Source organism: Chaetomium fimeti, assembly GCF_033439085.1.
Source record: "Chaetomium fimeti strain CBS 168.71 chromosome Unknown B0H64scaffold_3, whole genome shotgun sequence".
In the NCBI taxonomy this organism is placed as follows: domain Eukaryota; kingdom Fungi; phylum Ascomycota; class Sordariomycetes; order Sordariales; family Chaetomiaceae; genus Chaetomium; species Chaetomium fimeti.
In genome coordinates this window covers 1,502,242-1,526,760 of record NW_026944331.1, presented here as the reverse complement: position 1 = coordinate 1,526,760, position 24,519 = coordinate 1,502,242, and the positions used below count along the sequence as shown (strand labels likewise).

Below are 24,519 nucleotides of genomic sequence, written 5' to 3'. Positions count from 1 at the left end.
ACACTTCATATCATGATCATTGGTTCTCATTGAGCAACAAGCCCGCAGACGCGGTAGCTAGTGTCTATTTCGTCGAGTCATGCTCGACTTGACTACTGGTGATATCAAAGCACAATGAACCACCCAGCGGGCCCATATGCCTCCCGATTCCCCGTCCATTCCCGTTCATCAGTCATGTCATGTCCCATAGTCTAGCACACCGCCACGTCTGGCCTGTCATGCGCTTCGCTTTTTTTGATTTATTTGAAGACCTTGCCGGCGGCATGGGGGTACTCCTTGCCGTTGACAACAACCGGCTTCTCCCACGTCCACTGGAGCTCGACGAACTCACGGTCCTCGGGCTTGGAGGGGTCGAGCTTGGTGAACTCGTAGCTCTCATAGTCGGGAGCGACGTCAAAGACGGGCTCGAACTCCTGGCCGCGGATGACGAAGGCACCCTCAATGACCGAGTCACTGTTGACGCCGTACACCGACGCGCAGCCGAAGACGTACTTGCGAGAAGCCTCAAGGCGGGTGTTGAAGCCGCCGATGAGGTTGCTCGACATGAATGTCAAGGTGAGCTCATCGTTGTACTTGTAGGTACACTTCCAGATCGAGTACTCTTCGAAGTTGACATTCTCCCAGAACCACTTCATGGCATCAGGGGTCTCCTTGTTAGAGTACTGGCGCTTCCACTCGTCAAGGGGAAGGGAAGCCCGGGGAAGAAGATCAAGGGGGTGCTTGGGCTTGGGGGCCGGGGCCGGCTCCTCCTCATCCTGGGGCTTGGCCACGGCGGCAGCCGGCTTGGGGGCCGGCTTGGCCTGCTCAGGCTTCTTGGGGGCGACGTTGGTCAACTTGGGGGTATCGAGAAGAGAAAGCTCGGGGACAACAGCCGAGTAGATGGGCTGCTTGTAGACCGTCTCGTACCAACGCGAGACGTTGGGGTTCTTCTGGCGCCACTCCTTGTCGAAGAAGTACTCGAAGCCACGCGAGATCAGGCCGGCGGCGAACACGTCAGCCAGCGTGATGCGCTCACCAACGAGGTAGGTGTTGTCGCGGAGGTGGGCCTCGACGACCGAGATGACAGAGAGGGCACCCTTCTGCGACTCCTCAACGGCCTTCTTGTTGTACGGGTCCTTGCCCAGGAGGGGGCGGAACCAACCGCCGAGCTTGGGCAGCACCTCGCTGTTGAAGAACGACATCCACCTCAGGATCGAGGCATAGCTACCAGCACCATTAGCGACCCGCGGGCTCGGAACCGGTCAAGGTTGGACTTACTCCTGCTTGGTCTTGCCGAGGAGGGTGGTCTTCTCGTTCTGGGAGGTGACTGAATGGTTGTCAGCATTTTGGTCAAGAAACATGCATGCGGTAACAATCCAAGCGGAGAAAAAAGGACAATCAGAAGTTAGAACTAAGTCAACACCGTTGTTTTCAGATAGGGATAACTGTTATTGAGAATGTCTCGGTCATCATTGTCGGAGGGGAAGCACCTGGGCAATCAAGGTGCCGCCACCTGGGGGGAAGCGGGGCAGAGGGGCATGAGGGGCAGCCCAGCGCGTAGCAGAGAAGAAAAATGCCACATACCGTACACAGCGATGGCGATGCACTCGGTGAGGACAAAACCATCAGCGCCGACGAAAGTCGGGACCTTGTGAAGGGGGTTGAGCCTGAGGAACTCGGCGCTCGGCTTGGTGGTGTCGGTGTCGACCTCCTGGAGCTCGAGGTTGTTGGCCTTCGCGACGGCGCGAATGCCCGTCGAGCGGGGGTTGCCCTGTGTCGCGCAGAGAAGTCAGCAACGCGCGCGCAACTAGAAAAACGACGCCAATTAAATATTTGGCGCCATCCTAGAGCATCGTGAGACATACCGCGTAGGTGTAGAGCTGTCCGAACGCCATCTTTGCTTGTGAGTTGACAGGAGGCTGATGGTCGAGGGGAAGGGAGTCGGGCAAAGAAAGCTGTCGATGAGCGAAAAGGGGATTCACAAGAAAATTTATGTGGCGGGGTAGTTCAGGTGGGGTCAAGCTTCACGCGTCCTGACTGGTGGGCGGCTGAGGTGTGAGACCAGGCCGCAATCTGGTCCGGGCTCGAGCTCCGTGCCGTGTCTGGAAAAATTGCTGCGAAAATGTTCCGCCGAGAGCCGCAGCCCGCCAAAACCCCCCCAACGATCTCGGCCGAACGACGGGACTCTCCTGGCGCGACCGCCGATAAAAGACGGTGGACGTCCGCGCGGAACGATGGCATCCTCTTCACGACAAGGGCTCACCTCTGCCCTGCGCGGCGTTTCTACTCGCCCAAATGGCGGGCAACGGCAACCACTCGAGCAACAATTCCAGTCGCTGCAACTGACCCCAGCGATCGTACACCGAAGGTGCATGGCGAGCCAGTACAACGGGAGACGGGATAATAGGAACAACGACATTACCGCCGCCCCTGAATTCGACTTCGGGTCATTCGCCAGGAAATTCGCTCTTGCTAACTATGCTCGACCGGTGCCTGTATCGCCCTCCTATTTCTCGCGCACTCCGTCATTCAATGACCGCTACCTCACCCTCGAGAAGCTGTTCAGGGCGTACAGCAACCTCCCGTTGATCCCCGCCGCCGACGCCGAACGTATCGCCTGGAAGACTTTGGCAGACCTGAGACAGTCGTTTGGTGAGCCCGTAAAGGCAACGGATTACGTCAAGTGCCTTACCATCGTCAAGCGGCTACACCAGATCCACCCCGAGCTGAAGCCGGACGCGGTGAAGAGCGCGCTGCAAGACTTCAAGCGGGATGTGCAAGCCTTCCTCAACGTGACAAACCCGATACCCATCGACAAGTTTGGGCGAGCCCTCGGGGTCGGCAAGAGAAAGTCCTCAATCGCCAGGGCGTTCGTTGTCGAGGGCGATGGCCAGGTGCTAGTCAACGGCAAGACGCTCCCGGATTATTTTGGGCGGGTCCATGATAGGGAGAGCGCCGTTTGGGCTTTGCATTCGACAGATCGGATCGACAAGTACAATGTGTGGGCGCGTGTTGAGGGGGGCGGCACCACCGGGCAGGCGGAAGCGCTCACGTTAGCCATTGCGAAGGCCCTACTGGCTCACGAGCCTGCGTTGAAGCCTGCGCTACGGAGAGGTGAGTGATAAACTTTTTCTAACCGTCAACCGTGTTTAGAACTTTGCTAACCCATGGTTTCCAGCCGGCTGCGTCACTCGCGACCCGAGGAGAGTGGAGAGAAAGAAGCACGGCCGGGTCAAGGCGAGAAAGGGATTTACATGGGTCAAGAGATAGTTTTGGCTGGGCGGGTCGTTGTGTACTTTGGGTCTGCGTGGTCAACTATCCCCATGCGCTTGGAGGCTGCGTTTATGCTTATCCCTCTGTAAGCTTTATCTTTGTAACAACTGTACCACGGATAACTGTACAATACAAGACATGGAGTGTTTCAGATCTGCGTCACCGGATGGGGTACATGTCAACCGATCTATCTGCTACTCCGCCATGGCCCCACGAACGCGGGCATGACGTGCCACGTCCTTTACGGTAATGGGGTGCGCTTTCACTAATGTCTGGGTCTTCACGCCGTTTATCAACCGCAGCTCAGCATGTGGTGGTACAGTTTATGAGAGGCGAGTCAGTTGTGACGCATTTACTGGAGATTGCTGACCGCAATCGGGACCTCAAAACGTTCTCTGAAAACCACCGACACACCAGCGTCCCCTTCCCGCTGCATATTGCCAACCCTCTTATCCCTCTTTCCCCTCTATTCGCTGCCCCTCTCCCGCTCCCGGGAACGAGCAGCAACGGCAGCGGCAGCTGCGACTGCTGACTACCGCACCTGAGGGATGGGATAGCAAGTGTTAGTCAAGGCCCTAGTAGGATCCGGCGGCTACCTGGCCCATGGAACCGGCACGGGGGATGGAAACGGAAGCGGCGTTATTATGAGCGGCTCTGGATCAAGATCAACCTCCATTCAAGAGTATGGGAGCCAGAGGCTATCCAACGAGAACTGAGAAAAGAGAGAGGTTGAACGTGGCCTAAAGGAGTTGTAACGTTGAGGGCAATCGTCTGTGGTATGATGTGCTCTCACAGCCCCTTGTGAGAAGGATGTGGCGTTAGGCCCTCTCTCTGTCTGCGGATTAGGTCTACTCTTACTCAAGCATCAGTTAGTATTTCCCCTACCTCATGCGTACTTCGTGGGGTGGGGGAGGGGGTTTTTTGACTCTCCCCTCGAAGGCGCGATTCAAAACGTGAACCATGCCCGTGAGCGAAGGAGAAGGAGACCATAATAGGACTACTAATTTAGAATAGACACGGCAGATCATCTATTGCGTTAACGATAGCTTGGGTTTCCTGTTTTGAAGCAGTTGATAGGTGTTCATTTTATACCAACCCCCGCTGTCACCCTCGACGCACTGCCTGTTACTTATAGGTAGTCAAGCTGGTTCTTCCAAGCGACGTTTGCGCCTCAGACATGGTCTAGGGGCATCGGATGATCGGGCTCTACCAAGAAAAAGCTGATGCAGGGACGACTGCGGCTAGGCTGCTGCGCCGTCACACGGGCGGGACTACCCGCCGGAAGCACATTATGCTGGGTGGCAACAGGCTTGATATAGCAACACCTGTGGTGGGGAGCTGACGGCGCGCGATCGCCACTCCAGGCATGAAGGTCGTCTACAGAGTACCACCAAGCATGCACACACGCGACAACCCGACCCCGCCCGCACATGCACACGGCAGGTCTGGCAGCCCTACCAGCCCGACATCCCAGGTTCATGGCATTCCAGTCGTCTAGATGCCTTGCTGGTACCAGAAACCGATGTTGGCTATAGCCCAGCGGTCATAAGCTTCGGTTACTGGCATCGCTTAGGGTAAGCAGTCTGTCTCAGGAACGAGCATGATACCGCACCAGGTTCGTGCACTTGCCATGGGCGAGAGGGAGGTTGGATTTAAACGTTGCCAAGCAAACCGCCCTGTCGTCGCCTCACATCAAATGATCGACCATGGCCTACGCAGCACCACCCAATCGTCGCTTCTTCAGGGCTGAGATCTACGCAGCAGTGTATGTACATATGTACTCCATCTCCCGGTCGATTTAGCTTCAGCCATACAGTAAAAGACCTGACGGCAACGTGCAGCTGCGGGGCGATCCCGTGAACGTGTTTCGATGCGAAGCAGCCCAAGGTCGTCAAGATCCGGGCAATCGGTCCGGGCGCGTTGCAGCAGACATCATGCCGCAGTTTCGACGGATAGCATCTCCGGGTCGAGGTGCACCCGGAACAAACACCTGGATCCTTCCGCCAAGCGATGATCGAGTCAAAGCAGACCGTGAGCTCTGAGACTTTGCCGAGGACGTCGCATTTCAATGTCGCCCACACGGGTGAGCGGGTAGGTTCCTGCGTTCCCAAGACAAGCCCCTCGCAGCCCGTTCTCTTCGGTCCACGACGGAGGCGAGCTTCGGGTCTGGCGTGAGGCATATCCGCACCAGAAAGCACGAGTCCGCGGGCCCCATGAAGATGGCTGCTGGCGCGAGGGTTGACGTACATGTACTTGCTTCCGGCTAATGTCATCCTCTCATGCGTGTCAACGGCCCTCGGCAAATGGTTCCAGAAGCTGGCTCGACGTCGTCTCTGATTCGTGGATGCTGGGGCTCATGAAACCGGGCCTTGATCCCGGTCAGATTGCGACGCAACCCACTCGCACGGACGCGATCGACCATGGTGCATCGAGTCCTGGGCATCTGTTTCGACGACACACCTCGACGCCTCATCCTAGCAAACTCAACCTCTTCGACGACAAGGATCTAGGATGTTGGACGACCCTCCTTCCCACCCACAGCGGTGGCGGTACCAGTACCTCGGCGGGTTCGACCAAGCAACGGAGGTGACTTCTTTCTGCACCGAAGCCCTGCATGGAACAAAATTAGCAGTTTGGCCAGGCATCTGCCATGCACTGGGAGAGAAGCAGCTAACGAGAAAAAGCAATTCGGACCTGAAAATCGCTGCAGCCAAGGCATAAACATGCCGCCAATTCCCTCATCCTCGCCCACTTTCAAGTGTGAGCAGCAAGCCGCCTGGTGCCCGGTTATCGTCACAGCGCCTTGCACCTACGAAGTACCTCCACACCTTCCTACACAGTACTGTGTAGAATGTGGTGGTGCAAATGCCTGGGGGTCCGGGATCATCGCCATGACGGTCTCAAACATCATTGAGATACGAGCAGCGGCACAACGCCCGGGTGGCGAGAACCCTCCGGTCGGCCCGTGAGCCAGAGCCTGTGGGGAGTGTGGTACTTGACCCGGGTCTGCAAGGGGCATCTGTCTCGGTCGAGGAGCTGCATACTGTGTATTGGGGGGTGCGGAAGACGCCGATGAATTCCGGCAGAGGGCCCATGACCTATCCTATCGAATGAGTACCGTAAGATGGGTGCAAAGCAGGCCGCCTAACGCCAGAACCAAGAGTCCGCCATTCTCAAAGTTGTCGCTTTTCAATGCGCATCTGGGGAAGCAAGCACGCTCGGATCGTTGGCTGCCTGGTGGTATGGTGCGCTGCTACTTCGTTTGTGGATTTAACCTTCGTTTCTTCGCATGCGGAAACACACTAGCAAACTGTGCCTTCCATTCAGGTTCTTGGTGGATGCCCTGTCTCGGCGATGGCCGGCCACCCGCGGGCAATGGACCCATTTCTATCTTCAATTCTCACTGCAGCAAAAACCCTTGTCCATCACCTAACTGGTATCCCGCCACGAGCCACGAGCCACGAGACACGCACACCGGAGCCCAGCCCGATCATGCGGGCCTGCAACCAACCGATTCACGTCCGACACTGATTGCATACAACAACCTGGAACTGCGGAGAACAGCAGCCAAGCCCCCCCCCCCAGCGAAGTCAGAGCGTCATAATTCGGGAGGTGCCGCCATAGTTATTCGCCGGCATGGCTGGGGCTGCCTCGTTCTGATTGATCCGAGCATCTAAACACGGTCCTGTCAGAGTCTGAGATAGACAACAGGAGGCACCCCGGCCGTTTGGGCGCGTGTCTCGCAAACAATCTCGCCCCTCCTTCCTGGAATCGTCACCGGCGTTCCAGGAGTGCACATGGCCATAACCCTTGGTTTTATCATGTTGCTTTCCTTCGATTCCGGCACTCGCAATCGGTGATGCGGTCCCCGAAGCTTGTCTGTGACGGCGATTTCCTCACGGCATTGGTCCCGCACCGGCCTCCCAAACACCGTAAAGGAAGAAAAAGCATCTTTTCTCTAATAATACCGGGCGTCGAGATTACCGTCTTTACCAAACGCTACCCGGCTTCTGCGCGCTCTGCAGAGACACGTCAATTCGGCAAGCCTCCCGGTCGCAGATCCACCCGCCCCTCTCATCAGTCAGCGATCCGGTTCTGTGGGCGCATGGCGTCCTTCTTGGTGGGGGGGTGTGTCGCTGTAGATCTCGGCCCTGTTCGCGGCTTGAGAATCCTTGAATGCCATCTCGAGACACCCCTTCAACACACACACCTCTCCCATGTCGAAGCCAAGCAGTCCCTCAGGTACGTAACTGCGACAACTAAAATGGTCGGCCCTGTGGAGCAGCGCGAGCGTCCTCCGGATCGACCCCAGAGAACTAATCGAGATGCCATTCCCCATTGGTAGTCTTCATGTACAGCATCTTCCCCAGCTGCATCCTTCCCCCTTCCCACGTTTGCCAACCTGCGTTGTGTCTTGCACGAGCATTTCGACCCTTGTTGTCCAGGATACCTGGTCGAGACGTGCGTCTCTGTCTCCCTCTTGAAAAACACCAGCTCTTCTTCTTCGCCGTCCTGGTTTCCAAACTGCCCGCCCAGACGAGACGGAGGTGGCTGCGAACATAGCTGCCGCCGAGGTCAGTATCCGTTGGGTGAGGGTGAGGGATCGCCGCTCGCGATATATTTGTGTAAGTGAGCAGCAACCTGGTCCCGGCCCGCTCAACGAAGACGGCGGTCCCCTGTCTTCGACAATCCCGTTTCTCCAAAAACTCTTTCTATCGCCAGCCCCAAGCGGACAGAGGCTCCAGCGCTCACTGCTCTCTCTCCGGACAGAGACTTGTACGCATCGGCGGAGGGCTGGTATGCGCCAAAGTGCAACCCGAATCATACCCACCAGCACAGCTTCCGCTCCTTGGGGCTTCACGGAACAGCCGCACCGACCTGTTGGTCAGAGCGGAAGGCGCCAGCTGGTCCAAGTGGAAGGTCTGTTCGAGTTCTTGGACCTTCCGCGCCTTTCACGCCTGGGTGTATGATCCCCGCTCGCGTGGTTGAGCGAAGTCGTCCATCCTGGTCTCTGCCACACAACCCTAATCGGCGACTCGCGGTCAAGTCCCTCTCGACCTTGGTCAAAGTTTCGTCATCCCCACTTTTGAGTCGCAAGTCCAGATCTCCTAGCACGCGGTATCCTTGGGAGTTAGACCCATCCGTCAGTTCTGCACCAGTCATCAACTTTGAGAAAAAGCACGCACGGAACCAAGACGACGTTGAAGGCCAACAGCAACCCTCCAACGCGGCGGTCTGCGACTACAGACATCGCATACACCAGACACAAGATAATCGGGCGTGCGTGCCAGGAGAGCTCTGCGACGACGTTTCGCCTCCCGCGACGACAGTTCGCCTCCCGTAACGACGTTTCCCCTCCCCCGACACCCGCTGTCTTTTCGCCTTGACCATTTTAGAGCGGACCCCCACTCAGCTCTCGCGCAAATTTGGCAACCACGCAACGCATCGAGTACTTGTTCGCGAATTTATCGACATCAAGAAGCTTCAGGGGCTGTCCATTTCGTGACCAGATCGCCGAGAAATCCGGTTTCGGTATCGCAGACTTGCTCCACTTGTAGCGGGATACTGGGCGGACTGGGTGTTTTCGGTTGCTTGGGTGCTAGTTCTCGGATTTGGGGGTAATGGACGACAACAGGGGCCAGCGGAGGCAGAACGAACCGCCCATCTATCCCGCTTCCAGTTCACGGCACAACCCATCGCTCCATGAGCACCCGCAGCCACGGCGGCCCTTTTCGGGGGCCCAGGGTGATAGGTTCAGAACGGGCCCCCTCGGCACATCACCGTCAGGGCCATCTCGGGGGATAGGCGGTTCGACCGGCTACAGCGGATACTATCAAGATGCGTCGACGACGGGCTTCCCGGCAGCGGCGATGCCTCAGAGCGGAATGAGCTACCACCAGTCGACAACCGACTACGGGCAGCCGGATTCGCGGCAGAGCCAAAGTTTTGGCGGCACGTACACGCCGGGAATGATGTACAACGTGCAGCAAACGGGAGGGCCACAGGCCACTGCCGTGTACGATGCGGGTCAACAGTTTTCCTCACGGCAGGCTGCAGGACTCCCGATGATGGCGACGGATGTCACGGGCGCCTACTTTCCAAACGAGCCAACCAACGCCGCGGCCACATCCAGCCTGCAGGCGCAGACGGGGTCTTCGAGCACGCCCCAGGTATATCAGCAGCCGGGCATGCACGGCTATTCCACCGGCAGCATAGCTACGATTGGAGGGATGGCCGCGCAAACGACTCCTACTACCGACGTGAGAATGGAGGAGGAATACGCTGCCGGTTCGGCTCCCGAGGTGTCGTATGCCCATTACCAGACGGCGCTGAAGGAAATCTTTCGGAACATACAAAGCGGCGTTCTCGCGCCGGCCAGCGAGACGCTCCTTCAGATTTCCCAGTGGCTCTTGACACATGTGGTGGAATTGGGTATGTTTACGAGGCGCTGCCGCCCTTCTGCGAACAGGTGGTTGGAGCACAGACTGATAAACCTTCTCCGTTCTAGGTCTCACTTCTGACGACCAGAATCTGCACAGCGAAAGGATCAAAATGTGGAACGACTTCAACCATGCCTGGCTGGCCATGTTCCAGCGCCAGAAGGAGATGATGGAGTCGGAGCAGCAACCGCAGCGACCACAAAGCCTGGTCACTGCGGAGGGCCTCCGGAAGATGGGGAAGGAGCTGGTTAAGCACTGTGACAGCATCGAGAGACACGGCCTGGTCGACTACCAATACGGGGTCTGGGAAGAGCGGATCATCGAGAGTAGGTTATTGCATCACCTAATGGCTCGCGTGAGAATTACTAACAAAGGCGGTGGCAGTCCTGGAGGAATGTTTGGATCTCTATGAATCTACCAACACATCCGGTAGCGGCGGCGAGGGGAGCTCCGATAACCGTCGTCGCTGATGCGCGCGAGGCACACACAATGGGACTGTATAATCTAGCCAGTCCTCTTTGGCTTGCCCGACGTTCCAGTTTAACCTGAGACCCGTGTATCCCCTTTTTTTCGGTTTGTTTTCGCTCATTCACATTCTTGTTTCCACAACCTGTCAACAACATGTCATGGATTATATGCTCCAATACGGAGTCGGACCGCTGCCTTCGTGCCTCGTCGAGGTCCTTGGATTTGGAGTTGGCCGAGGTGTTTTTGGTGTAAGACATCACACAGGGGGGTGGGGGGGTCACGGGGGGGCATTCTTCCCGCTCACACACCTGTTCTTGCAGGCGAGACTTTCCTACTTTGGGCTGGAGCGTATGACAAGGGGGAATAGAAGGCTTGCTCTACGGCGTCTCCGATGAAAGGGGTGGCGGTTTTTTGTTTTCGGGAGGGCAGCGTCCACTAACCCTTGGGCGGCTGGTGATGCTGCTCCTTCTGCTGGTTCTGGCGTTTCGGTGTACCTGTTTTTGCTCTGCTCGGGAAGGGGGGACAAGGGATGAGTGGACGGACGGCGTCTCACGATGCTGATTCACAGGGAGGAGGAAAATCGGGGTATACCACAGCACAGATCCGATTGGCGACCCTCACGGAACTCGGCGGGGACTTGTGGGCAGAAGGATAGGCGCATGACCGGACCATGTTGTACACGAAGGAGATGGCACGGAGTGACAAGACTGGAGACAGACAGGATGGCTACACGGCATGGTCTTGAATCGGAAAAGCAAAAGGAGGAAAGGGGTCGGCTGGGCTGACTGTTTCGCTTCGTGGGTGCGCTGTACGTAGTTCCCCCCTTTATGCATAGACTGTAGTACCTATAGGTGGTAAAGTGCTGCGTTTCCGAAATATGCAAAAGTACGCTGATGTTCAACTCGGGTCATGCGAGATGAGCGAGAGAGGGGAGGCGCGGGCGGGGGCAGATTGGGGTCACTCGGGCGGCATTGAGGGCGTGTGGAAGGGCGGATGCAATGCAGAGTGCAGATTGCGGCAGTATCCGTTCAAAAGATAACTAGGGAATGACATGACAGCTATTCTGTACACAGTACACACTCGCGGATACCTGCCTCTTCACTGTTCATCCCAGCTGAACGACATCCCGTTCTTTCCGTCGGCTAAGATAGAGTCAAAGAGGGACTTTGGGTCAATTGGGCAAACAAACAATGTAATTGTCATCAATCCGTCAATAAGGGGTCCATATTTGGCCAACGAAATCGTCTCCGTCAACGGGCGGTGGCAACGCTTCGACACGGGCAGCTGAGGAGACGCACTCTTTCGCGGGAGACTTGGCGTTATCCCAGCTGAGCATGCACGCATGTTGCGACATCTCCCATGCGACTTCGGAATTGTGGTCGGCCGATGAGAGATGCCGGAAGGCACGAGTTTTTTTCGGTTTGGCTGGGCAAATCGGCGGTGCCAACGACTAATCAGCCAATCGGGGGCGCAGATCGACGTTCAAGGACCGCGCTAACAACAGCACCCAGTCTGCTGGGACCGCGCTCCAGTGGCTTCGCAGCCAATAAAGGCTCGAAATCGCCCTTTTCCTCTTTCTTCCCTGCTCCTCGCAACTCACCGCATGTCGGCGACCTCGCAACAGTTTTGTTGACCGGCCGAGGCTCTCACTCAACTGACTTGGCCATGAACCCCGTTTCTGAGACATCTGCGTCATCCCCGCTAACTTCTCGCCGTTACACTACGTCCACTCCCCCGCATCCGATCAGACTCAGATGTCTCGAACGCAATTGGACCACGGGTTTTGAGGTGGTCCCTTCCGGGTTTGGACCCTGCATGCAGGCAACGCCGAGTGTGGGATGGCCGCGGTGGGTTTGTGGGTGGTTGTGCTGCAAGACACAGCTTTGACTTGATTCTTGTCACTGTCGAGTCTGAGACCGCACCACAATCCACAAGCCGGCGCGCACTATCCCGTGGGTATGCGAACCAACCACGGCGCTGAAACAACACGGATACCTCTCGATTTGTACCCTACGAAGTACAGAGAGGAGACACACCTCCGTTCCCCCAACGGCAAAAAACACACATCGGCTGTTTTCCCTTTTTTTTTTCGGCCGTGCGGACTGCCGTGCCACGCCGCCTTAACTACGTATCTCCGTTTGTGGTGGGATCCCTGGACTGACTGACGCCTTACTTGTATGTACATTGCTCGTTGCAGCTGGAGGGCCGAGACAGAAACCGGGGAAAGGTGTGGTTTTCGGTATTGCCGATCGAGTTCACGAGATAATAACGGTTGTGGGTTTCCGAAATAGGGCGACCCCGGGCGAACGGCCACAGCCCTCCTCTCGACCGAAGATCCTAACCATCCCTTTTTCCATGCGCAATTTCGAACCTCGTTGCCGCGGTCGGGCACCTCGACGGCCTCGACTTCCTCCTCGAGCGAAGTGAAGATTGAGAGATTCGCTAAAGACGCGCCAAGAGCGACGGCCGCGTGCCCAACGAGATCAGATCTGCCACTTGGTCTCGGCAGAACCCAGACCCGGGCCCATGGATCATGCGCCCCACCCGATTCGGAGAGGTTCGAACAAACAGGGGTCCTCCATCCCCCCTGTCACATCCTCGCTCTGTCCAAAAAAACCGATACACCAAAAGTACCGAGAGCTATCTTAGTGCGATCCTTCTCGGCCAAATCAAACCCAAATTCAGCAGAAAGAAGTGCAATAGAATCTCTGACGGTTGCTCTATTTATTTCCAGAGTATCGTTTATTTATGTTTTCAAGTGGTCTTGCCACAGCTTGTTTGGGACTGGTGTGTTCGTGAAGGGGACTTGCAGGTGGGCCCACTGAAAGTTGGTTTTGGTGTATCGGTTTTTTTGTCCACAGGGAGACATCACGCCAGCCGCCCACCGCAAAACCTTGGAAGCGACTGCGGCTGCACTGTCGATCCAGAGCCTCACTTCCACGAACACCCTGTCCAGCTGGGGCTGGACCTCGGGGTCCTTATCAAGTGGAATCGCCGATTGGCTTTTGCTTTTTGCCGTTTGCCATGTACATGTACAAACAACCACAACTATGTGCATACGGATACCGAGACCGGGTTCACTACCCCGGATTTCCCGACCGTGAACGAAACGACAGTAATATCCACAAGATGAATTAGGGCGGCCGCAGGTCGCTTGGGGCAACGTGAGACAGCAAGGCAAGGCGGGGGTGGTATGAATGTCGTATGCTAGGTACGTACGGAGGAATGCCCTGCCTTCATTTTTGAGGCTGTCTGCGTTGCAGCCGTGCATCTGCAACCATTCATCATCCAAGCCGCCGCCGCTGCTGCTGCTGCTGCAGGTGGCCAGATCTCGGGCGGCCCGCCTTGCGTCCGCATCTGCCAGATTCGGCGCCTCGCATCGCGCCCGGTCTGTGTATGTGTGGCCGCGCTAGCTGAGGTGGCTTCAAGCCGCCTTCCTGCACGGGCACACCGAGGCTGACATATTACGCCCTGCACAAACACGCACCCTGGCTTTAGTCGGGTGAGCCGGCTCGTGAATGGAATTGACAGCATGGACAGGGCGGAGATGTTTACTCGGGAGAAACAATGCTGAGCGCAGCCCGGCGAAAGGGGAGGGATTGATTGATAGTGCAGCGGATGGTTGAGTTGTTCGATATATTCTCGTTTTTGCCGAGTCTCGACCATGGCATAAATCTGTTCGGGTATGATTAATCTACATAAAATGCATACAAGGGGTTAAATAGAGCATTATCAATGAGCGTTTCGTTCCCCAGAGTGTCCGTTGTGTTTTAGGGGCGCTATTGAAAACTAGAGGCTTCTGTGTTTGCCGTACATCTCATTCCCAAACTCAATATCGTTGCCTGTACTTCTTCTACTACTCGTTGTTTACATGTTTGAATAACTCCCATTTTAATCCTCTCCCCGGACACCCCCTTGCGCTCTCCCTTTATGTCTCGTACCATCATCGTGATAGGTTTCCTACAACTCTTCCTGTGAAGCCTCCCTATTCTCTTTAGCTTATTCTAATTCATCCTTACCCATGTGTGGTCGGGTGCGTAAGTCAGGGGCACAGGCTATCATGTCTTGTTTTTGATACGAAGCGCATTCGTGAAAGACGAGAAGATAAAAAGAAACCACACAGGCGGGATGAAAAGAAGGAGGAAGGCAAGAGAATATAAAAAGAAACCACACAGGCGGGATGAAAAGAAGGAAGAAAGCATGAGAAGATAAAAAAGAAACCGCACAGGCGGGATGGAAAGAAAGAAGAAAGCATGAGAAGATAATATATGTTCAACATATCAAGACGCGGAGGTGACTAAAGCGAGGAAAATACAAATGGGGTTGAAATACTGAGATGCCGGAGACACAAAGTCTCCATAGAAGTGTAGTCGTAATGATATATACCTTTCCCGAGGAATGGCCAACTTCGAGAGTGAAAACAATATTAATGCCGGCAGAGGCGTTGCTAGTTTTGTCACGGATGCCAGCCCTACCGGAGTACATGAAATGGCAGGGGAACTAGTCTTTGATTTACATTTAGAATGGTATCGGATTCCTCGGGCCCCAATGATATACATTACGACGTGAAAGGACAGACGTCGAATCCGAGGTTCCAAAGAACAGGGTCGTGGCGACCATCCCGCGACGGAGGAGGAACTCCTCCGAGCCTGGCGATGGTGAGGGCGGATGCAGGACGCCGCTCAACACCCCTCCCAACCGCCTGGTATGTACCTATTACACAAACCCACCACACATACACACACATCAAGTCGCTAGATTGATAGACTGATCAGTCCTCCGCCAACTTCAAATAAACCGCCCTCCCCCTCCCGACCCCTCTCACAACCACCTCCCGCCCCGCAACCTCAACCCTCTCCCCCCTATCCCCAGCCGCGGGCTCATCCCGCCAAACCTCCACCTCATACCCCCCCACACCAAAACCACCCTCACCCTGTTTCCCAAACACCAACCCCACAACCCTCACCGCCTGCTCCCACCCCCCAACCTCCATCAGCACCCGCCGGGGCCGCGCGTACGCCGCGATCTCCAGCAGGCGCGCGTAGAAGACGTCCTCGGGCCGGCGGCACCACGCCGCATAGCGGTCGGCGCGCTGCTGCTGCTGCTGCTGCTGCGGGGGCGCCGGGACGAGGGCGCGGCGCGGCTCGTGGTTGCGCACGGCGCGGGCGGTGGCGCGGGCGAAGTCGCGCGGGGAGATGTAGGGGGGGTTGCAGACGAGGAGGTCGACTGTGGGGTGCGGTTTGTCGGGTGGGGAGTTGGGGTCGTGGGTGGGGGAGAAGATGTCGTATTGGTGGAAGGTGAGGGTGTGGTGGGGGAGGAAGGGGGAGGGAGGGGGGTTGTGGGCGTGGTTTGCGCGGGCGAGGGCGATGGCGCGCGGGGAGATGTCGACGCCGTGGATGGTGATGGCGGTGGTGCGGGGGAGGGCGGCTTGGATGGAGTGCAGGAGGAGGAGGGGGATGCAGCCGGTGCCGGTGCAGAGGTCTACGATGGTGAGGGATGGTGGTGGTGGGTGGGACTGGGAGAGGAGGGTGGCGAGGTGGAGGGTGTAGGCCTCTGTCTCGGGTCTGCGAGGGTTGGTTAGCATGCTCGATGGCCGGGGAGGGGAGAGGGATTGCCCCCTTTGCCCCCTTTTGGGGAAAGCATACCTTGGGATGAGCACGCCTGGTCGGCACTTGATCTCGAGATTGCCAAACGGCTGTGTTCCGAGCACATACTGTAGCGGGATGCCCTTTGCCCGCTTTTCTACTAGCCTCCAAATACGCAGTTCGTCCGGAATTGGTGATTTGGTATCTTGGACGTACTCTCTAATCCAGCGCAGCTCGTTGGCGGCGGACTCGAGGTCCCGGCAGGCTGGGAGCAACTGGGCAGCCATGGGTGATATCTCGCGCCTGGCCCTCCAGAAGAGGGATGGCGCAAGTCGGGGCATTTTCTAGGATCTAGTATGGATTTATTATGAGATTAGGAGTCTGGAGATACTAGGTAGTGATTAGTGGTGAGGAGGGTTGAGATTAAAACTTGAAAGGTGAGAGGTGAGACGTGAAGAAAGGACGGACATAAACATGGAAGCTGTAATCGTACCGGAATAGATGAGAGGGGTGAATTAATTCTAACTATAATTAAGAGAGGGGCTTGGGACCGTTCCTCCTGGTCCCCCGCCTCATTTTCTCAGAGATGTATCGGGTTCAATACCCTCGCTGGGTTCAGAAAACCATGGGATATTGACTTAGCGAGTTCAGTATCGCTCTTCGATTGCTGCATATCAACACGCTCGGATTTAAACCCGCCATCAACCGATCGCCGACATCACGTTTCTGTGCAAGATTGGGATTCTCAACCAACCTACAACATGGATCGTCAACCATCTCTCCGGTTCTGCAAACCAAAACCTCCCACACATTTCCGCCCACCATGACAATACATCGAATACTCTCGAGAGCGAAGACTCCCCGTATTCGATCGGCATTCACGGCCGCACGGCCACTGGCAACCAAGAGCCCTCCGCCCTTCCCGACAACGCCGACCTGCCCGGCCCCGACCTGTCCATGCGCGCCGTCTCCGGAGCTCCCGGAGGATTTTACGATCGACCGCAAAGCATCACTCAACGGCCTGATCTCCAACTACGCACAACATGTCCTAGTCTGCACCGGCAAAGACGACTGGCCATCGCGCATCGAGGAGGACAACGCGGGCGATAACCTGGTGGCCGACTTGCGCGAGCTGATCGGACCCAAGGGCAAGTTCAGCGATGTAAGCCATCCCCTCTCTCTCTCCACGCCGTCGTCAACCGATCCACCCATATAACTAACCACCTGTTACCCACCACCCCGACACACAGCCCTTCCACAACATCTCCACGCTCGCCTCCTCCTTCCCCTCCACCCCGCCCCCCAAACAGCGACCGGAGCTGCAGACCAGCTCCGCCTACCTCCTCCCGCAGTTCAAGTACGTGCCGTTCCTGCCGCGGGTGTCCTTCGAGAGCGTCGAGGCGCTGGTGCGCGGCTACCTGCAGCCCGAGCGCCTGCACCCGATGCACGACGGCCTGTCGCCGATCCACCGCGACCGCCTGCTGCGCAAGCCCGCCCACCGTGACCTGCTGTGGGGCGTGCGCGACGTGCGCGAGGTGGTGGTGCTCGTTTGTGGTCATGGTGGGAGGGATCTGCGCTGTGGGCTGTATGGCCCGTTGCTGAGGGGGGAGTTTGAGAAGAGGTTGCCTGAACGGGGGGTGGAGGTGCTGAGGGGGGCGGTGGAGGTGGAAGGGGAAGGGGAGGGGCTGCCGGTGGAGGGGGAGAGCTCGGGTCGGCGGACGGCGGCGCGGGTTGGGTTGATTAGCCATATTGGCGGGCATAAGTTTGCGGGGAATGTGATTGTGTATCTGCCTCCGACTTTGAGGACCGAGGATGGGGAAGTCCATCCTTTGGCGGGGCATGGGATATGGTATGGGAGGGTTGAGCCTCAGCATGTCGAGGGGATCGTGGGGGAGACCATCTTGAAAGGGAGGGTCATTGAGGAGTTGTTTAGAGGAGGGATCAAGCAGGACGGGCAGATCTTGAGGTTATAGCTAGACCATATGATTGAGGCTAGACTATACTGTGTGGATAGAGTAGAAGAGCAACGCCTTCCTCGCACCGAATATTGGCTAACCGAGTGTTTGATATGGGCCTTGGCGTCTGCCATTGACGGGGCGAAATATTAGTTAAATGCATAACTAGCATACTTGGCTCATCGCCAAATCAACCAACCAATTTAAGCCGTCTTTCCTCTTTCTCACTTCAATATGCCATGTGTGTAAACATTGGGAGGCCGGCACTCAAGCCCAGAGATTAACCACAAGACTAAAATGAGACGAACCATTCTTCATCTTCACGCCCGGTCACCGGCGAGGGCTGCAAGGTTCCTCAACCCCGGGATAACCTCATTACTATGTCCCACGCCATTTCCAACTTATCTCACTCTCCAACAACATTTTCAACAACACCGCGCCTTCCACATCACCCCCTCCCCCAACCGCAGACCACCCCCGATCAGAATCGCCAAAACCCAACCCCCTCCCCCAGCAACGGCGGCAGCAGCACCACCACCCCAACCCAAACACCAACCTAAACCCCAACCTCAAAACCCACCCCCCCCAAACACTCAACAACAACAACAACAACCACCCAAAAAACGCTCCAAAATCCGCTGGCGCAACGAACTCCTCCTCCTCCTCGCCCTCGTCACCGTCTTCACCCCGACCATCACCAAATACACCAACGCGGCCCGCCCGCTCAACACCGAGACCTTTGCGCCCTTCACCGTCACCGCGCGCGAGGACGTCTCGCCGTCGGCCTTCGTGCTGACCGTCGAGCCCGCTGCGGCTACGCTAAGTGGTGGTGGTGGTATTGGTGGTGGTAATGGTGGGGAGGAGAAGGCGGTGCGCAGGACGGTGGCGGAGATTAGGAGGGGCTGGGAGGCGGGGTTGTGGGCGGTGGAGGTCAAGCAGCCGGAGTTGATGGTCGCGAGGGAGTATACGCCGCTGCCGGTGCTGGATGGGGGTGAGGGTGGGGATGCGGAGGGGGGAAAGCTGAGGTTGTATGTTCGGAGGTTGGACCGCGGCGAGGTGTCGAACTATCTCGCAAGGTTGAGGGTTGGGGATGAGGTGGAGTTGAGGGGGCCGAAGTTGGGGTTTGATTTGAGGGCGCGGGTGGGGATGGAAGGTCGTGGGGACGTAGAGGGAGGAGACTTGTTGGGAGAGAAGAAGAAGGTGGTGTTTTTGGCTGGCGGGACGGGCATTTCGCCTGCGCTGCAGGCTGCGAAGGCGCTGCTGGATAACCCCCGAGTAGAGATGGAGGTCGTGTGGGCGAACCGGCGGAGGGAGGATTGCGTTGGATGCGAGGGCGGGGAGCAGCGGGGGGCCATGGTTGCGCTGCTGGAGGATTTCCGGAAAAAGTATGGGGAGAGGTTCAAATATTCCTGCACGGTGGATGGGGAGGGGACCTTCATCGACGCTGGGGCCATCGCGAGGGTAACGCAGCCCACACCGTCACCATCCGCACTCGCTCCAGCCCCGGTCCAAGGCCAGCAGGCTTGGGGATTGTGGCCGACCGCCGGCACGAGCCAGAAGAGCAACGCGGTATCGCAGCCGGTTGCCACGGTTAACTCCGATACCTGCTCTTATCACTCACCCAAGGAGCTGGTTGTCTCTGATGAACATGATCCCCACGCTGGCGCTGACAGCAAACCGTGCCAGTGCAAGGATACTGATGGCAACCCCGTCCGCGGTGGGAAGAACCTGCTCATGATCTCCGGGCCTGAGGGGTTCGTCAAACATTTCACCGGTGCCAAGGTATGGGGTGGCGGGAAGGAGATGCAGGGGCCGGTGAAGGGAGTCATCGGCGACTTGAAAAAGCAGAACCGGAGCCTCGGAGAGGATTGGCTCGTTCTGAAGATGTAATGGCTGAGAATGGGCGAGTTGGTTGGTTATAGAAAGCGAAGAGTCATATAGAGGTAGAGTAGAGGGGCACCCGTTGTAAATATGGGTTGAGTGCCGTTCGTCACGGACACAGACAAGGGTTAGATCAAATGTTGATGTTTCATTCCCGTGCTAATTCTACGGCCGCCAACGCCACAACGATGCTCTCGTCCCACCCAACCCTTAACTACCCCTGGACCTTGCGGTACGAAGGTGGCTTCATGGTCCGCTGTATAATCTTGGCCGCATACGTGGGAATCAAAGACATGGCCCCGATAGCAGCAACCCGCCAGTAAAATCCCCTATCACGAGTTAGCCAAACCCATCTCAAACTGATGACAAAGTAAACAAAAGGGGTCACTCACAAAGTCAACACAAACCCCAAATCGAAATACCCGCCCAAAAACGGAACCGACCCCACAAACATGACGAACGTCCCAACAATCGACACCACCATAACCCAATGCCACGTAGTGATCTCGATGGCGACCATGAGCAGCTCGTTCAGGACCAGCACCGAGTAGCTGACGGCGACCATGCGGGGGCCGTCGACCTCGGTCAGCACCTGCGACAGGCCCTGGATGAGGCAGCCCTGGTAGACCGACACGAAGACCCAGACGAAGAAGGTGCGGTACGACAGCGATCGGCCCGACGTCAGCTCCTTGTACAGCTCCGGGTACAGGTTGGCGAGCTCCTCGTCCACGTCCTTGTCGAGCACGAGCGAGAGGACCGGCATCGCGGTGTATACGGTTGCGTAGCCCACCATGAGCCAGTCCTGTGCGAGTGTGTTAGTAGGCGTCCGTGGATTAAAGGTGGAACCGAAACGGGGCGGGAGAGATGGGGAAAAAACGTACCTTGTAGAGACCCTCGGGCTCGAAATTGAGCGCGATGCTGTACATGGTCTGGCAGACGGCAATGATCAAGCCACGGTGGATGACGAACTGCGCCAGTTTCGCGCTGCGCTTGTAGCTGTTGCGGCCGTGCCAGACCAGCAGCTTGGTCAGGTGGAAGAAGTGCTCGATCGAAAAGTCGGCCGCTAGACTAGCCTGGCGGCCTTCCTTGCCCACGATACCCACGCCGACGTCGGCCGCCTGGATCATGGAGACGTCGTTCCCGCCGTCGCCGATGCAGCACACGCGCTTCTTGGTGTACTCCTTGATGAGCTTGGCCACCTCGGCTTTTTGCGTCGGCGAGCACCGGCAGGCGACGACGGTGGGGAGGAGGACCGCGACCGAGATGAACTCGGTGCGGTAGTGCGTGAGGTACATGCTGAGGCTCTCGCCGTCGATGAGGAGGCAGGAGTCGGTCTTGCTGCGGAGGAGGTCGAGGTTCTCCTGCGCGGCGTCTTTCCGGCGGAGCTTGGCCACCGTGTGGATGTACTGCCCTCGGGCGACCAGCTTGGAGCTGACGGCGACGCAGCGTGCCGTCTCCACCTTGTCGCCTGTCAACATCCAGATCTTGATGCCGGCGTTGCGAAGGAGCTCGAGCGACGGCTTGACGTCCTTTTGTAATTTGTCCTCGACGCCGGTCACGCCGAGCAGCTCCAGGTCGTGCTCAAGATACCGGGACACGACGGCCTGCATCCCGGCATCACGGCTGGTGATGGCCAAAGATGCTTCCTGATACTTGGCTGTGAACTCCTGGTACTCGGCGGTTGACAACCGCTTTCTCCCGACAACAAGCGTCCGGAGGCCCTCGCGCGCCATGTTTGCCGTCTCCTCATCGAGCCAGTCATTCGCCGCGACGATGGAGCCCATGACGGTGTCGGCGCCTTTCTGGTAGAACCAGATCTCACCGGACCCCAATCTAGGGACGCCGGGCTGCAGCTTCTCGTAGAACTGTACAATGATACCCATGCGCTTGCCTTCCGACGTGAAAGGGAAAATGTCCAGAATGCGGGCCTTGACGATGGCCCGGCCCGTCTCAGTGGACTCGAGAACCATGCTCTTGCGGTCACGGGACGCAAGACGCAGGCCGATCGACTCGGTCCAGCGGACAATGGCAATTTCGTCTGGTGAGCTAGCTTGGTATGAATTTACGAGTCGGCCATCTTCGTCCTCTTCGGTGGTTGGCGTCACATTGTGACAGAGCGCGAGGGCAAGTACGACGTCACGGACACGAGACCCAATTTCTCGGCGTGTCCTCGTCGCGCCGACATTCGCGGCCGATGAGAGGGATGTCGACGGGGTTACGAGTGCCGAGTTCCCGCTCGAAGGAGGGAGGTGAAGGCCTTGCCGCACGTAGGCCGAAACCTCGTCCATGGCGTCGTTGGCGTATGATACAGTACCGACGTGGATCTTTTTCATTTCCATTTCGTTCTGGGTCAAGGTTCCCGTCTTGTCGCTGAGCAGGTACTCTATCCGCCCCAAATCCTCTGGGATGGTGCTCGTCCTCACTACCGCGCCAGGGATGCCCGGATCCCGCTGGATAAACCAGGAGTAGACGCTCTTTCCCATGTCGAGATTTACCCGCAGACTGATGGGTACAATGGTCGAAAACAGGACCAGGAATCTCATGATTTTGACGTACCAGATGTTCCCTTTAGTGTCGCTGAACCCCTCCAGCGCAACGAGGATGATGGAAAGCGCGAGCGTGAGAAAGCAGAGAATTTTTGTCAGCGAGTTAATCTCGTACTCCAAGAGACCAGTCTTGGACCGAGAGGGGGCGGTGGAGAGCGCAGAGCGAGTCTGCGGCCCGGTGTATGCAATCACCGCGAGAGTCGTGGCATGCGAAGCAATGACGGTATTTGCCCATGCGGTATTGTCGATAGACAGGGGTGCCGCCTTAAAACCACCAGCCTCGTCCTGTGAGAAGGCGGTGGTACTCATGGCGTCCTGCCGTGAAGGTACTAGTTCTAGAGAACCAATGAATTCGTTGACCTTCTTGTCGGGTTTCCCCCCGGTGACTCGGAGACGGACCAACTCCTCAGTGGGCAAGTTCTGTGATAACGGAGATGCTAACCGTAGCTTCCAATCGGTTTCGCCATCGAGCTGATCTGTTCTGATGAAGGTTTCCCCATTCGAGCCGCCTTCCGCAGCCCCCGAGGCTTCCTCACCAGCAGGCTCGACCCCTGAGCTGCCCTCCCCAGCGTCGTCCGCATCGTCCAGTAGCAATGACTCTTCCTGAGGGGCCGTTCCCTCGTCTTCGTTTTTCTGCGCAGCCGGGTCGTTTGACAGACATTTCAGGATAATGACGTCGGAGGGCACGCGATGCCCCTTGCTGAGCTTGAGAACATCGCCAACCTTGAGATCACGCGACTTTTTGCTGACTTCTGAGACAACGCATGACGGTGGCTTTCTCGCCCCGTCTCCCTCCGTCTGTTCCTCCTCCTCCTGTATGTCCGAGAGCCTGTCCCTCTCCGAGACATGACGCTTGGGCCCTTTTTGTACGTGCGTGGACTTCCTCTTCCTTGCCGCCCGGGCACTCCCCGCCTTCCCGGGTTCGTCGAACTGCAGAACCGTATATTCCTCGGAATTCGCCTCGTTGTCCCTCCTTCGTCGTTCGATGTCGTCGTAAGCCTCCTTGCTGAGCGTGATGACCAGCACGAATGCCAGCGGTGCGATGTACGTCGAGAGGTAGCCGATTCGTAGCGCGGGGATGGCCTGCGAGGCGGCCACCAGCAGGAAGTACATGTTGAAAAAGAAGGAGAACTCGTTGTAGAGAGTGATGGGTAGGAAGCTCCAGGCTGTGTACTTGGCGTTGGAGATGATGTTTGGCGGGAAGCGGGTCGACTGGAACGAGCCGACAGCCACCAGCCTCGACGACGACGGGTCGTCCTCCTCCTTGTCGAGCTCCTCTCCCGAGTTACTACGTTGTGTAGCCGCGCCCGACATGAAACTAGGGAGCCTAAGGCCGAATCTGCGCAATCCGTCGCGGGTGAACGACGCTCGCCGTTTGCCCGAGTCCTGACCCTGGCCATGCTCGCTGAGCAGCGGCGCATCGTCCCCCCCGGCCGCACTCGCATCGGAATACCGTCGATCGCCCCCATCTCCGTCTCTTAATAGCCCTTGAGCGTCCTCGTCACCCCCGTCATGTCCGCGCCCTAGCTCGCCGTACCCATTGCGTTTGGCGCCTCGTCGTAGCCCGCCCATTCGAAGCGTGCGCAGAGCGATTCTGGGTGTTCGTTGTTGTTCGGTCGTCTCGCGCGCCTGTCCCAGCAGGCTCCTCCTCCTTGATTGCTCGATTCCGGAATCGGGCTGGGGGTCAAGCTCTTCGAGATCGATGTCGAGATCGGAGTCGGAGTCGTCAACGGGCGAGTCTGGCGGCTTCGCTGGGGGATAGGATGTTGAGGGAGGCATTCCGCATCGGCCAAGGGCCTCGGAGAATGCAGCAACAAACGCGATCCTCCTCTTCGGACACGAATGCGCTCTTTACTCTGCGCCCTTTCTGGCCAGTTTCGCAGTGTCTCGGATCACGTCGTGCACATCACAAAAAGTCGCCGGGGTGTGTTGGCTGTGGATGCCGTTCGGAAAAGTACTGTGTAAAGAGAAAGAAAAAAAGACTGAAAATACTTTTCGAACCTAGATTAGCTATTGGGAAGATACAGCTTCATGCCATAGCTGGGAATGCATAGAAGATGTTACAGGCACCAGAGGTTGAGCACTTGAAGACAACTTAGCCGTCAAACCTGCTGTGACAACTATTCTGTACCTAACGGTTACGACGACTGCTGCGCGGCCCCCCCAAAAGATCGCATGTCGGGTGGCATGACAGGGGTCTTTGTCCAAATGCCATGCATTAACGAAGAGGCTGTTGGAGGGACCTTGGCGGCTTCTTATCGGTTAAAGCAGCAGCTTTCCACCCTTGCATTCAGCGCTGTCTTGGGGGCCCTTGCCTTAACAGCAACCCCTGCGATAAGAATAGCTCTGCTAAGGCAGGCTGCCCGCGGCCCGCCTTGCATCTCGCTGAGGC

General features: G+C 57.2%; 9 protein-coding genes across 9 annotated transcripts; 6 read left to right on the top strand and 3 right to left on the bottom strand.

The window, feature by feature from the left end:
* Positions 1-10: 10 nt before the first annotated feature.
* B0H64DRAFT_391116 (uncharacterized protein) lies at positions 11-1,991 on the bottom strand. The gene is made up of 4 exons (XM_062803457.1): positions 1,845-1,991; positions 1,564-1,750; positions 1,258-1,306; positions 11-1,203 (listed from the first exon to the last, which is right to left on the bottom strand). Exons 1-4 carry the CDS (start codon positions 1,872-1,874, stop codon positions 240-242), a joined length of 1,230 nt encoding a protein of 409 aa, XP_062660569.1. The 5' UTR covers positions 1,875-1,991; the 3' UTR covers positions 11-239.
* Positions 1,992-2,115: 124 nt separating this feature from the next.
* B0H64DRAFT_356854 (ribosomal protein S5 domain 2-type protein) lies at positions 2,116-3,436 on the top strand. Its single transcript, XM_062801608.1, has 2 exons — positions 2,116-3,093; positions 3,158-3,436. Exons 1-2 carry the CDS (start codon positions 2,214-2,216, stop codon positions 3,247-3,249), a joined length of 972 nt encoding a protein of 323 aa, XP_062660568.1. The 5' UTR covers positions 2,116-2,213; the 3' UTR covers positions 3,250-3,436.
* A 3,584-nt stretch (positions 3,437-7,020) lies between these two features.
* B0H64DRAFT_116686 (uncharacterized protein) lies at positions 7,021-8,735 on the top strand. The gene is made up of 2 exons (XM_062797876.1): positions 7,021-7,494; positions 8,023-8,735. Exons 1-2 carry the CDS (start codon positions 7,112-7,114, stop codon positions 8,594-8,596), a joined length of 957 nt encoding a protein of 318 aa, XP_062660567.1. The 5' UTR covers positions 7,021-7,111; the 3' UTR covers positions 8,597-8,735.
* Positions 8,736-10,438, top strand: B0H64DRAFT_116642 (uncharacterized protein). The gene is made up of 3 exons (XM_062797875.1): positions 8,736-9,684; positions 9,761-10,018; positions 10,077-10,438. Exons 1-3 carry the CDS (start codon positions 8,874-8,876, stop codon positions 10,160-10,162), a joined length of 1,155 nt encoding a protein of 384 aa, XP_062660566.1. The 5' UTR covers positions 8,736-8,873; the 3' UTR covers positions 10,163-10,438.
* Positions 10,439-12,338: 1,900 nt separating this feature from the next.
* Positions 12,339-13,330, top strand: B0H64DRAFT_116636 (uncharacterized protein). Its single transcript, XM_062797874.1, has 2 exons — positions 12,339-12,387; positions 12,452-13,330. Exon 2 carries the CDS (start codon positions 12,694-12,696, stop codon positions 13,291-13,293), a length of 600 nt encoding a protein of 199 aa, XP_062660565.1. The 5' UTR covers positions 12,339-12,387; positions 12,452-12,693; the 3' UTR covers positions 13,294-13,330.
* A 1,313-nt stretch (positions 13,331-14,643) lies between these two features.
* Positions 14,644-16,324, bottom strand: B0H64DRAFT_456875 (S-adenosyl-L-methionine-dependent methyltransferase). Its single transcript, XM_062807357.1, has 2 exons — positions 15,806-16,324; positions 14,644-15,724 (listed from the first exon to the last, which is right to left on the bottom strand). The coding sequence occupies exons 1-2, from the start codon at positions 16,084-16,086 to the stop codon at positions 14,932-14,934; spliced, it is 1,074 nt and encodes a 357-aa protein (XP_062660564.1). The 5' UTR covers positions 16,087-16,324; the 3' UTR covers positions 14,644-14,931.
* Positions 16,325-16,386: 62 nt separating this feature from the next.
* B0H64DRAFT_391092 (Sucrase/ferredoxin-like-domain-containing protein) lies at positions 16,387-17,913 on the top strand. Its single transcript, XM_062803456.1, has 2 exons — positions 16,387-16,907; positions 16,996-17,913. The coding sequence occupies exons 1-2, from the start codon at positions 16,569-16,571 to the stop codon at positions 17,716-17,718; spliced, it is 1,062 nt and encodes a 353-aa protein (XP_062660563.1). The 5' UTR covers positions 16,387-16,568; the 3' UTR covers positions 17,719-17,913.
* Positions 17,914-18,885: 972 nt separating this feature from the next.
* B0H64DRAFT_391090 (uncharacterized protein) lies at positions 18,886-19,708 on the top strand. Its single transcript, XM_062803455.1, has one exon. It carries the CDS (start codon positions 18,982-18,984, stop codon positions 19,588-19,590), a length of 609 nt encoding a protein of 202 aa, XP_062660562.1. The 5' UTR covers positions 18,886-18,981; the 3' UTR covers positions 19,591-19,708.
* Positions 19,709-24,245, bottom strand: B0H64DRAFT_356846 (uncharacterized protein). Its single transcript, XM_062801607.1, has 3 exons — positions 20,463-24,245; positions 19,974-20,383; positions 19,709-19,910 (listed from the first exon to the last, which is right to left on the bottom strand). Exons 1-3 carry the CDS (start codon positions 23,904-23,906, stop codon positions 19,796-19,798), a joined length of 3,969 nt encoding a protein of 1,322 aa, XP_062660561.1. The 5' UTR covers positions 23,907-24,245; the 3' UTR covers positions 19,709-19,795.
* Positions 24,246-24,519: the final 274 nt, after the last annotated feature.

What these genes read in the sequence shown, in the direction of transcription:
- B0H64DRAFT_391116 (XM_062803457.1), bottom strand. Translation starts at nt 1,874, where the DNA reads ATGGCGTTCGGACAGCTCTACACCTACGCG. An exon ending in CATCGCCATCGCTGTGTACG is followed by an intron (nt 1,307 to 1,563) that starts GTATGTGGCATT and finishes ACAACCATTCAG; the next exon opens with TCACCTCCCAGAACGAGAAG. An exon ending in CTCGGCAAGACCAAGCAGGA is followed by an intron (nt 1,204 to 1,257) that starts GTAAGTCCAACC and finishes TGGTGCTGGTAG; the next exon opens with CTATGCCTCGATCCTGAGGT.
- B0H64DRAFT_356854 (XM_062801608.1), top strand. Translation starts at nt 2,214, where the DNA reads ATGGCATCCTCTTCACGACAAGGGCTCACCTCTGCCCTGCGCGGCGTT. An exon ending in GAAGCCTGCGCTACGGAGAG is followed by an intron (nt 3,094 to 3,157) that starts GTGAGTGATAAA and finishes CATGGTTTCCAG; the next exon opens with CCGGCTGCGTCACTCGCGAC.
- B0H64DRAFT_116686 (XM_062797876.1), top strand. Translation starts at nt 7,112, where the DNA reads ATGCGGTCCCCGAAGCTTGTCTGTGACGGCGATTTCCTCACGGCATTG. An exon ending in GAAGCCAAGCAGTCCCTCAG is followed by an intron (nt 7,495 to 8,022) that starts GTACGTAACTGC and finishes CTCTCCGGACAG; the next exon opens with AGACTTGTACGCATCGGCGG.
- B0H64DRAFT_116642 (XM_062797875.1), top strand. Translation starts at nt 8,874, where the DNA reads ATGGACGACAACAGGGGCCAGCGGAGGCAGAACGAACCGCCCATCTAT. An exon ending in GACACATGTGGTGGAATTGG is followed by an intron (nt 9,685 to 9,760) that starts GTATGTTTACGA and finishes TCTCCGTTCTAG; the next exon opens with GTCTCACTTCTGACGACCAG. An exon ending in GGAAGAGCGGATCATCGAGA is followed by an intron (nt 10,019 to 10,076) that starts GTAGGTTATTGC and finishes AGGCGGTGGCAG; the next exon opens with TCCTGGAGGAATGTTTGGAT.
- B0H64DRAFT_116636 (XM_062797874.1), top strand. Translation starts at nt 12,694, where the DNA reads ATGCGCCCCACCCGATTCGGAGAGGTTCGAACAAACAGGGGTCCTCCA.
- B0H64DRAFT_456875 (XM_062807357.1), bottom strand. Translation starts at nt 16,086, where the DNA reads ATGCCCCGACTTGCGCCATCCCTCTTCTGGAGGGCCAGGCGCGAGATA. An exon ending in CCAGGCGTGCTCATCCCAAG is followed by an intron (nt 15,725 to 15,805) that starts GTATGCTTTCCC and finishes CAACCCTCGCAG; the next exon opens with ACCCGAGACAGAGGCCTACA.
- B0H64DRAFT_391092 (XM_062803456.1), top strand. Translation starts at nt 16,569, where the DNA reads ATGACAATACATCGAATACTCTCGAGAGCGAAGACTCCCCGTATTCGA. An exon ending in CCAAGGGCAAGTTCAGCGAT is followed by an intron (nt 16,908 to 16,995) that starts GTAAGCCATCCC and finishes CCCGACACACAG; the next exon opens with CCCTTCCACAACATCTCCAC.
- B0H64DRAFT_391090 (XM_062803455.1), top strand. Translation starts at nt 18,982, where the DNA reads ATGGAGGTCGTGTGGGCGAACCGGCGGAGGGAGGATTGCGTTGGATGC.
- B0H64DRAFT_356846 (XM_062801607.1), bottom strand. Translation starts at nt 23,906, where the DNA reads ATGCCTCCCTCAACATCCTATCCCCCAGCGAAGCCGCCAGACTCGCCC. An exon ending in AGCCCGAGGGTCTCTACAAG is followed by an intron (nt 20,384 to 20,462) that starts GTACGTTTTTTC and finishes ACACTCGCACAG; the next exon opens with GACTGGCTCATGGTGGGCTA. An exon ending in TTGGGGTTTGTGTTGACTTT is followed by an intron (nt 19,911 to 19,973) that starts GTGAGTGACCCC and finishes AACTCGTGATAG; the next exon opens with GGGATTTTACTGGCGGGTTG.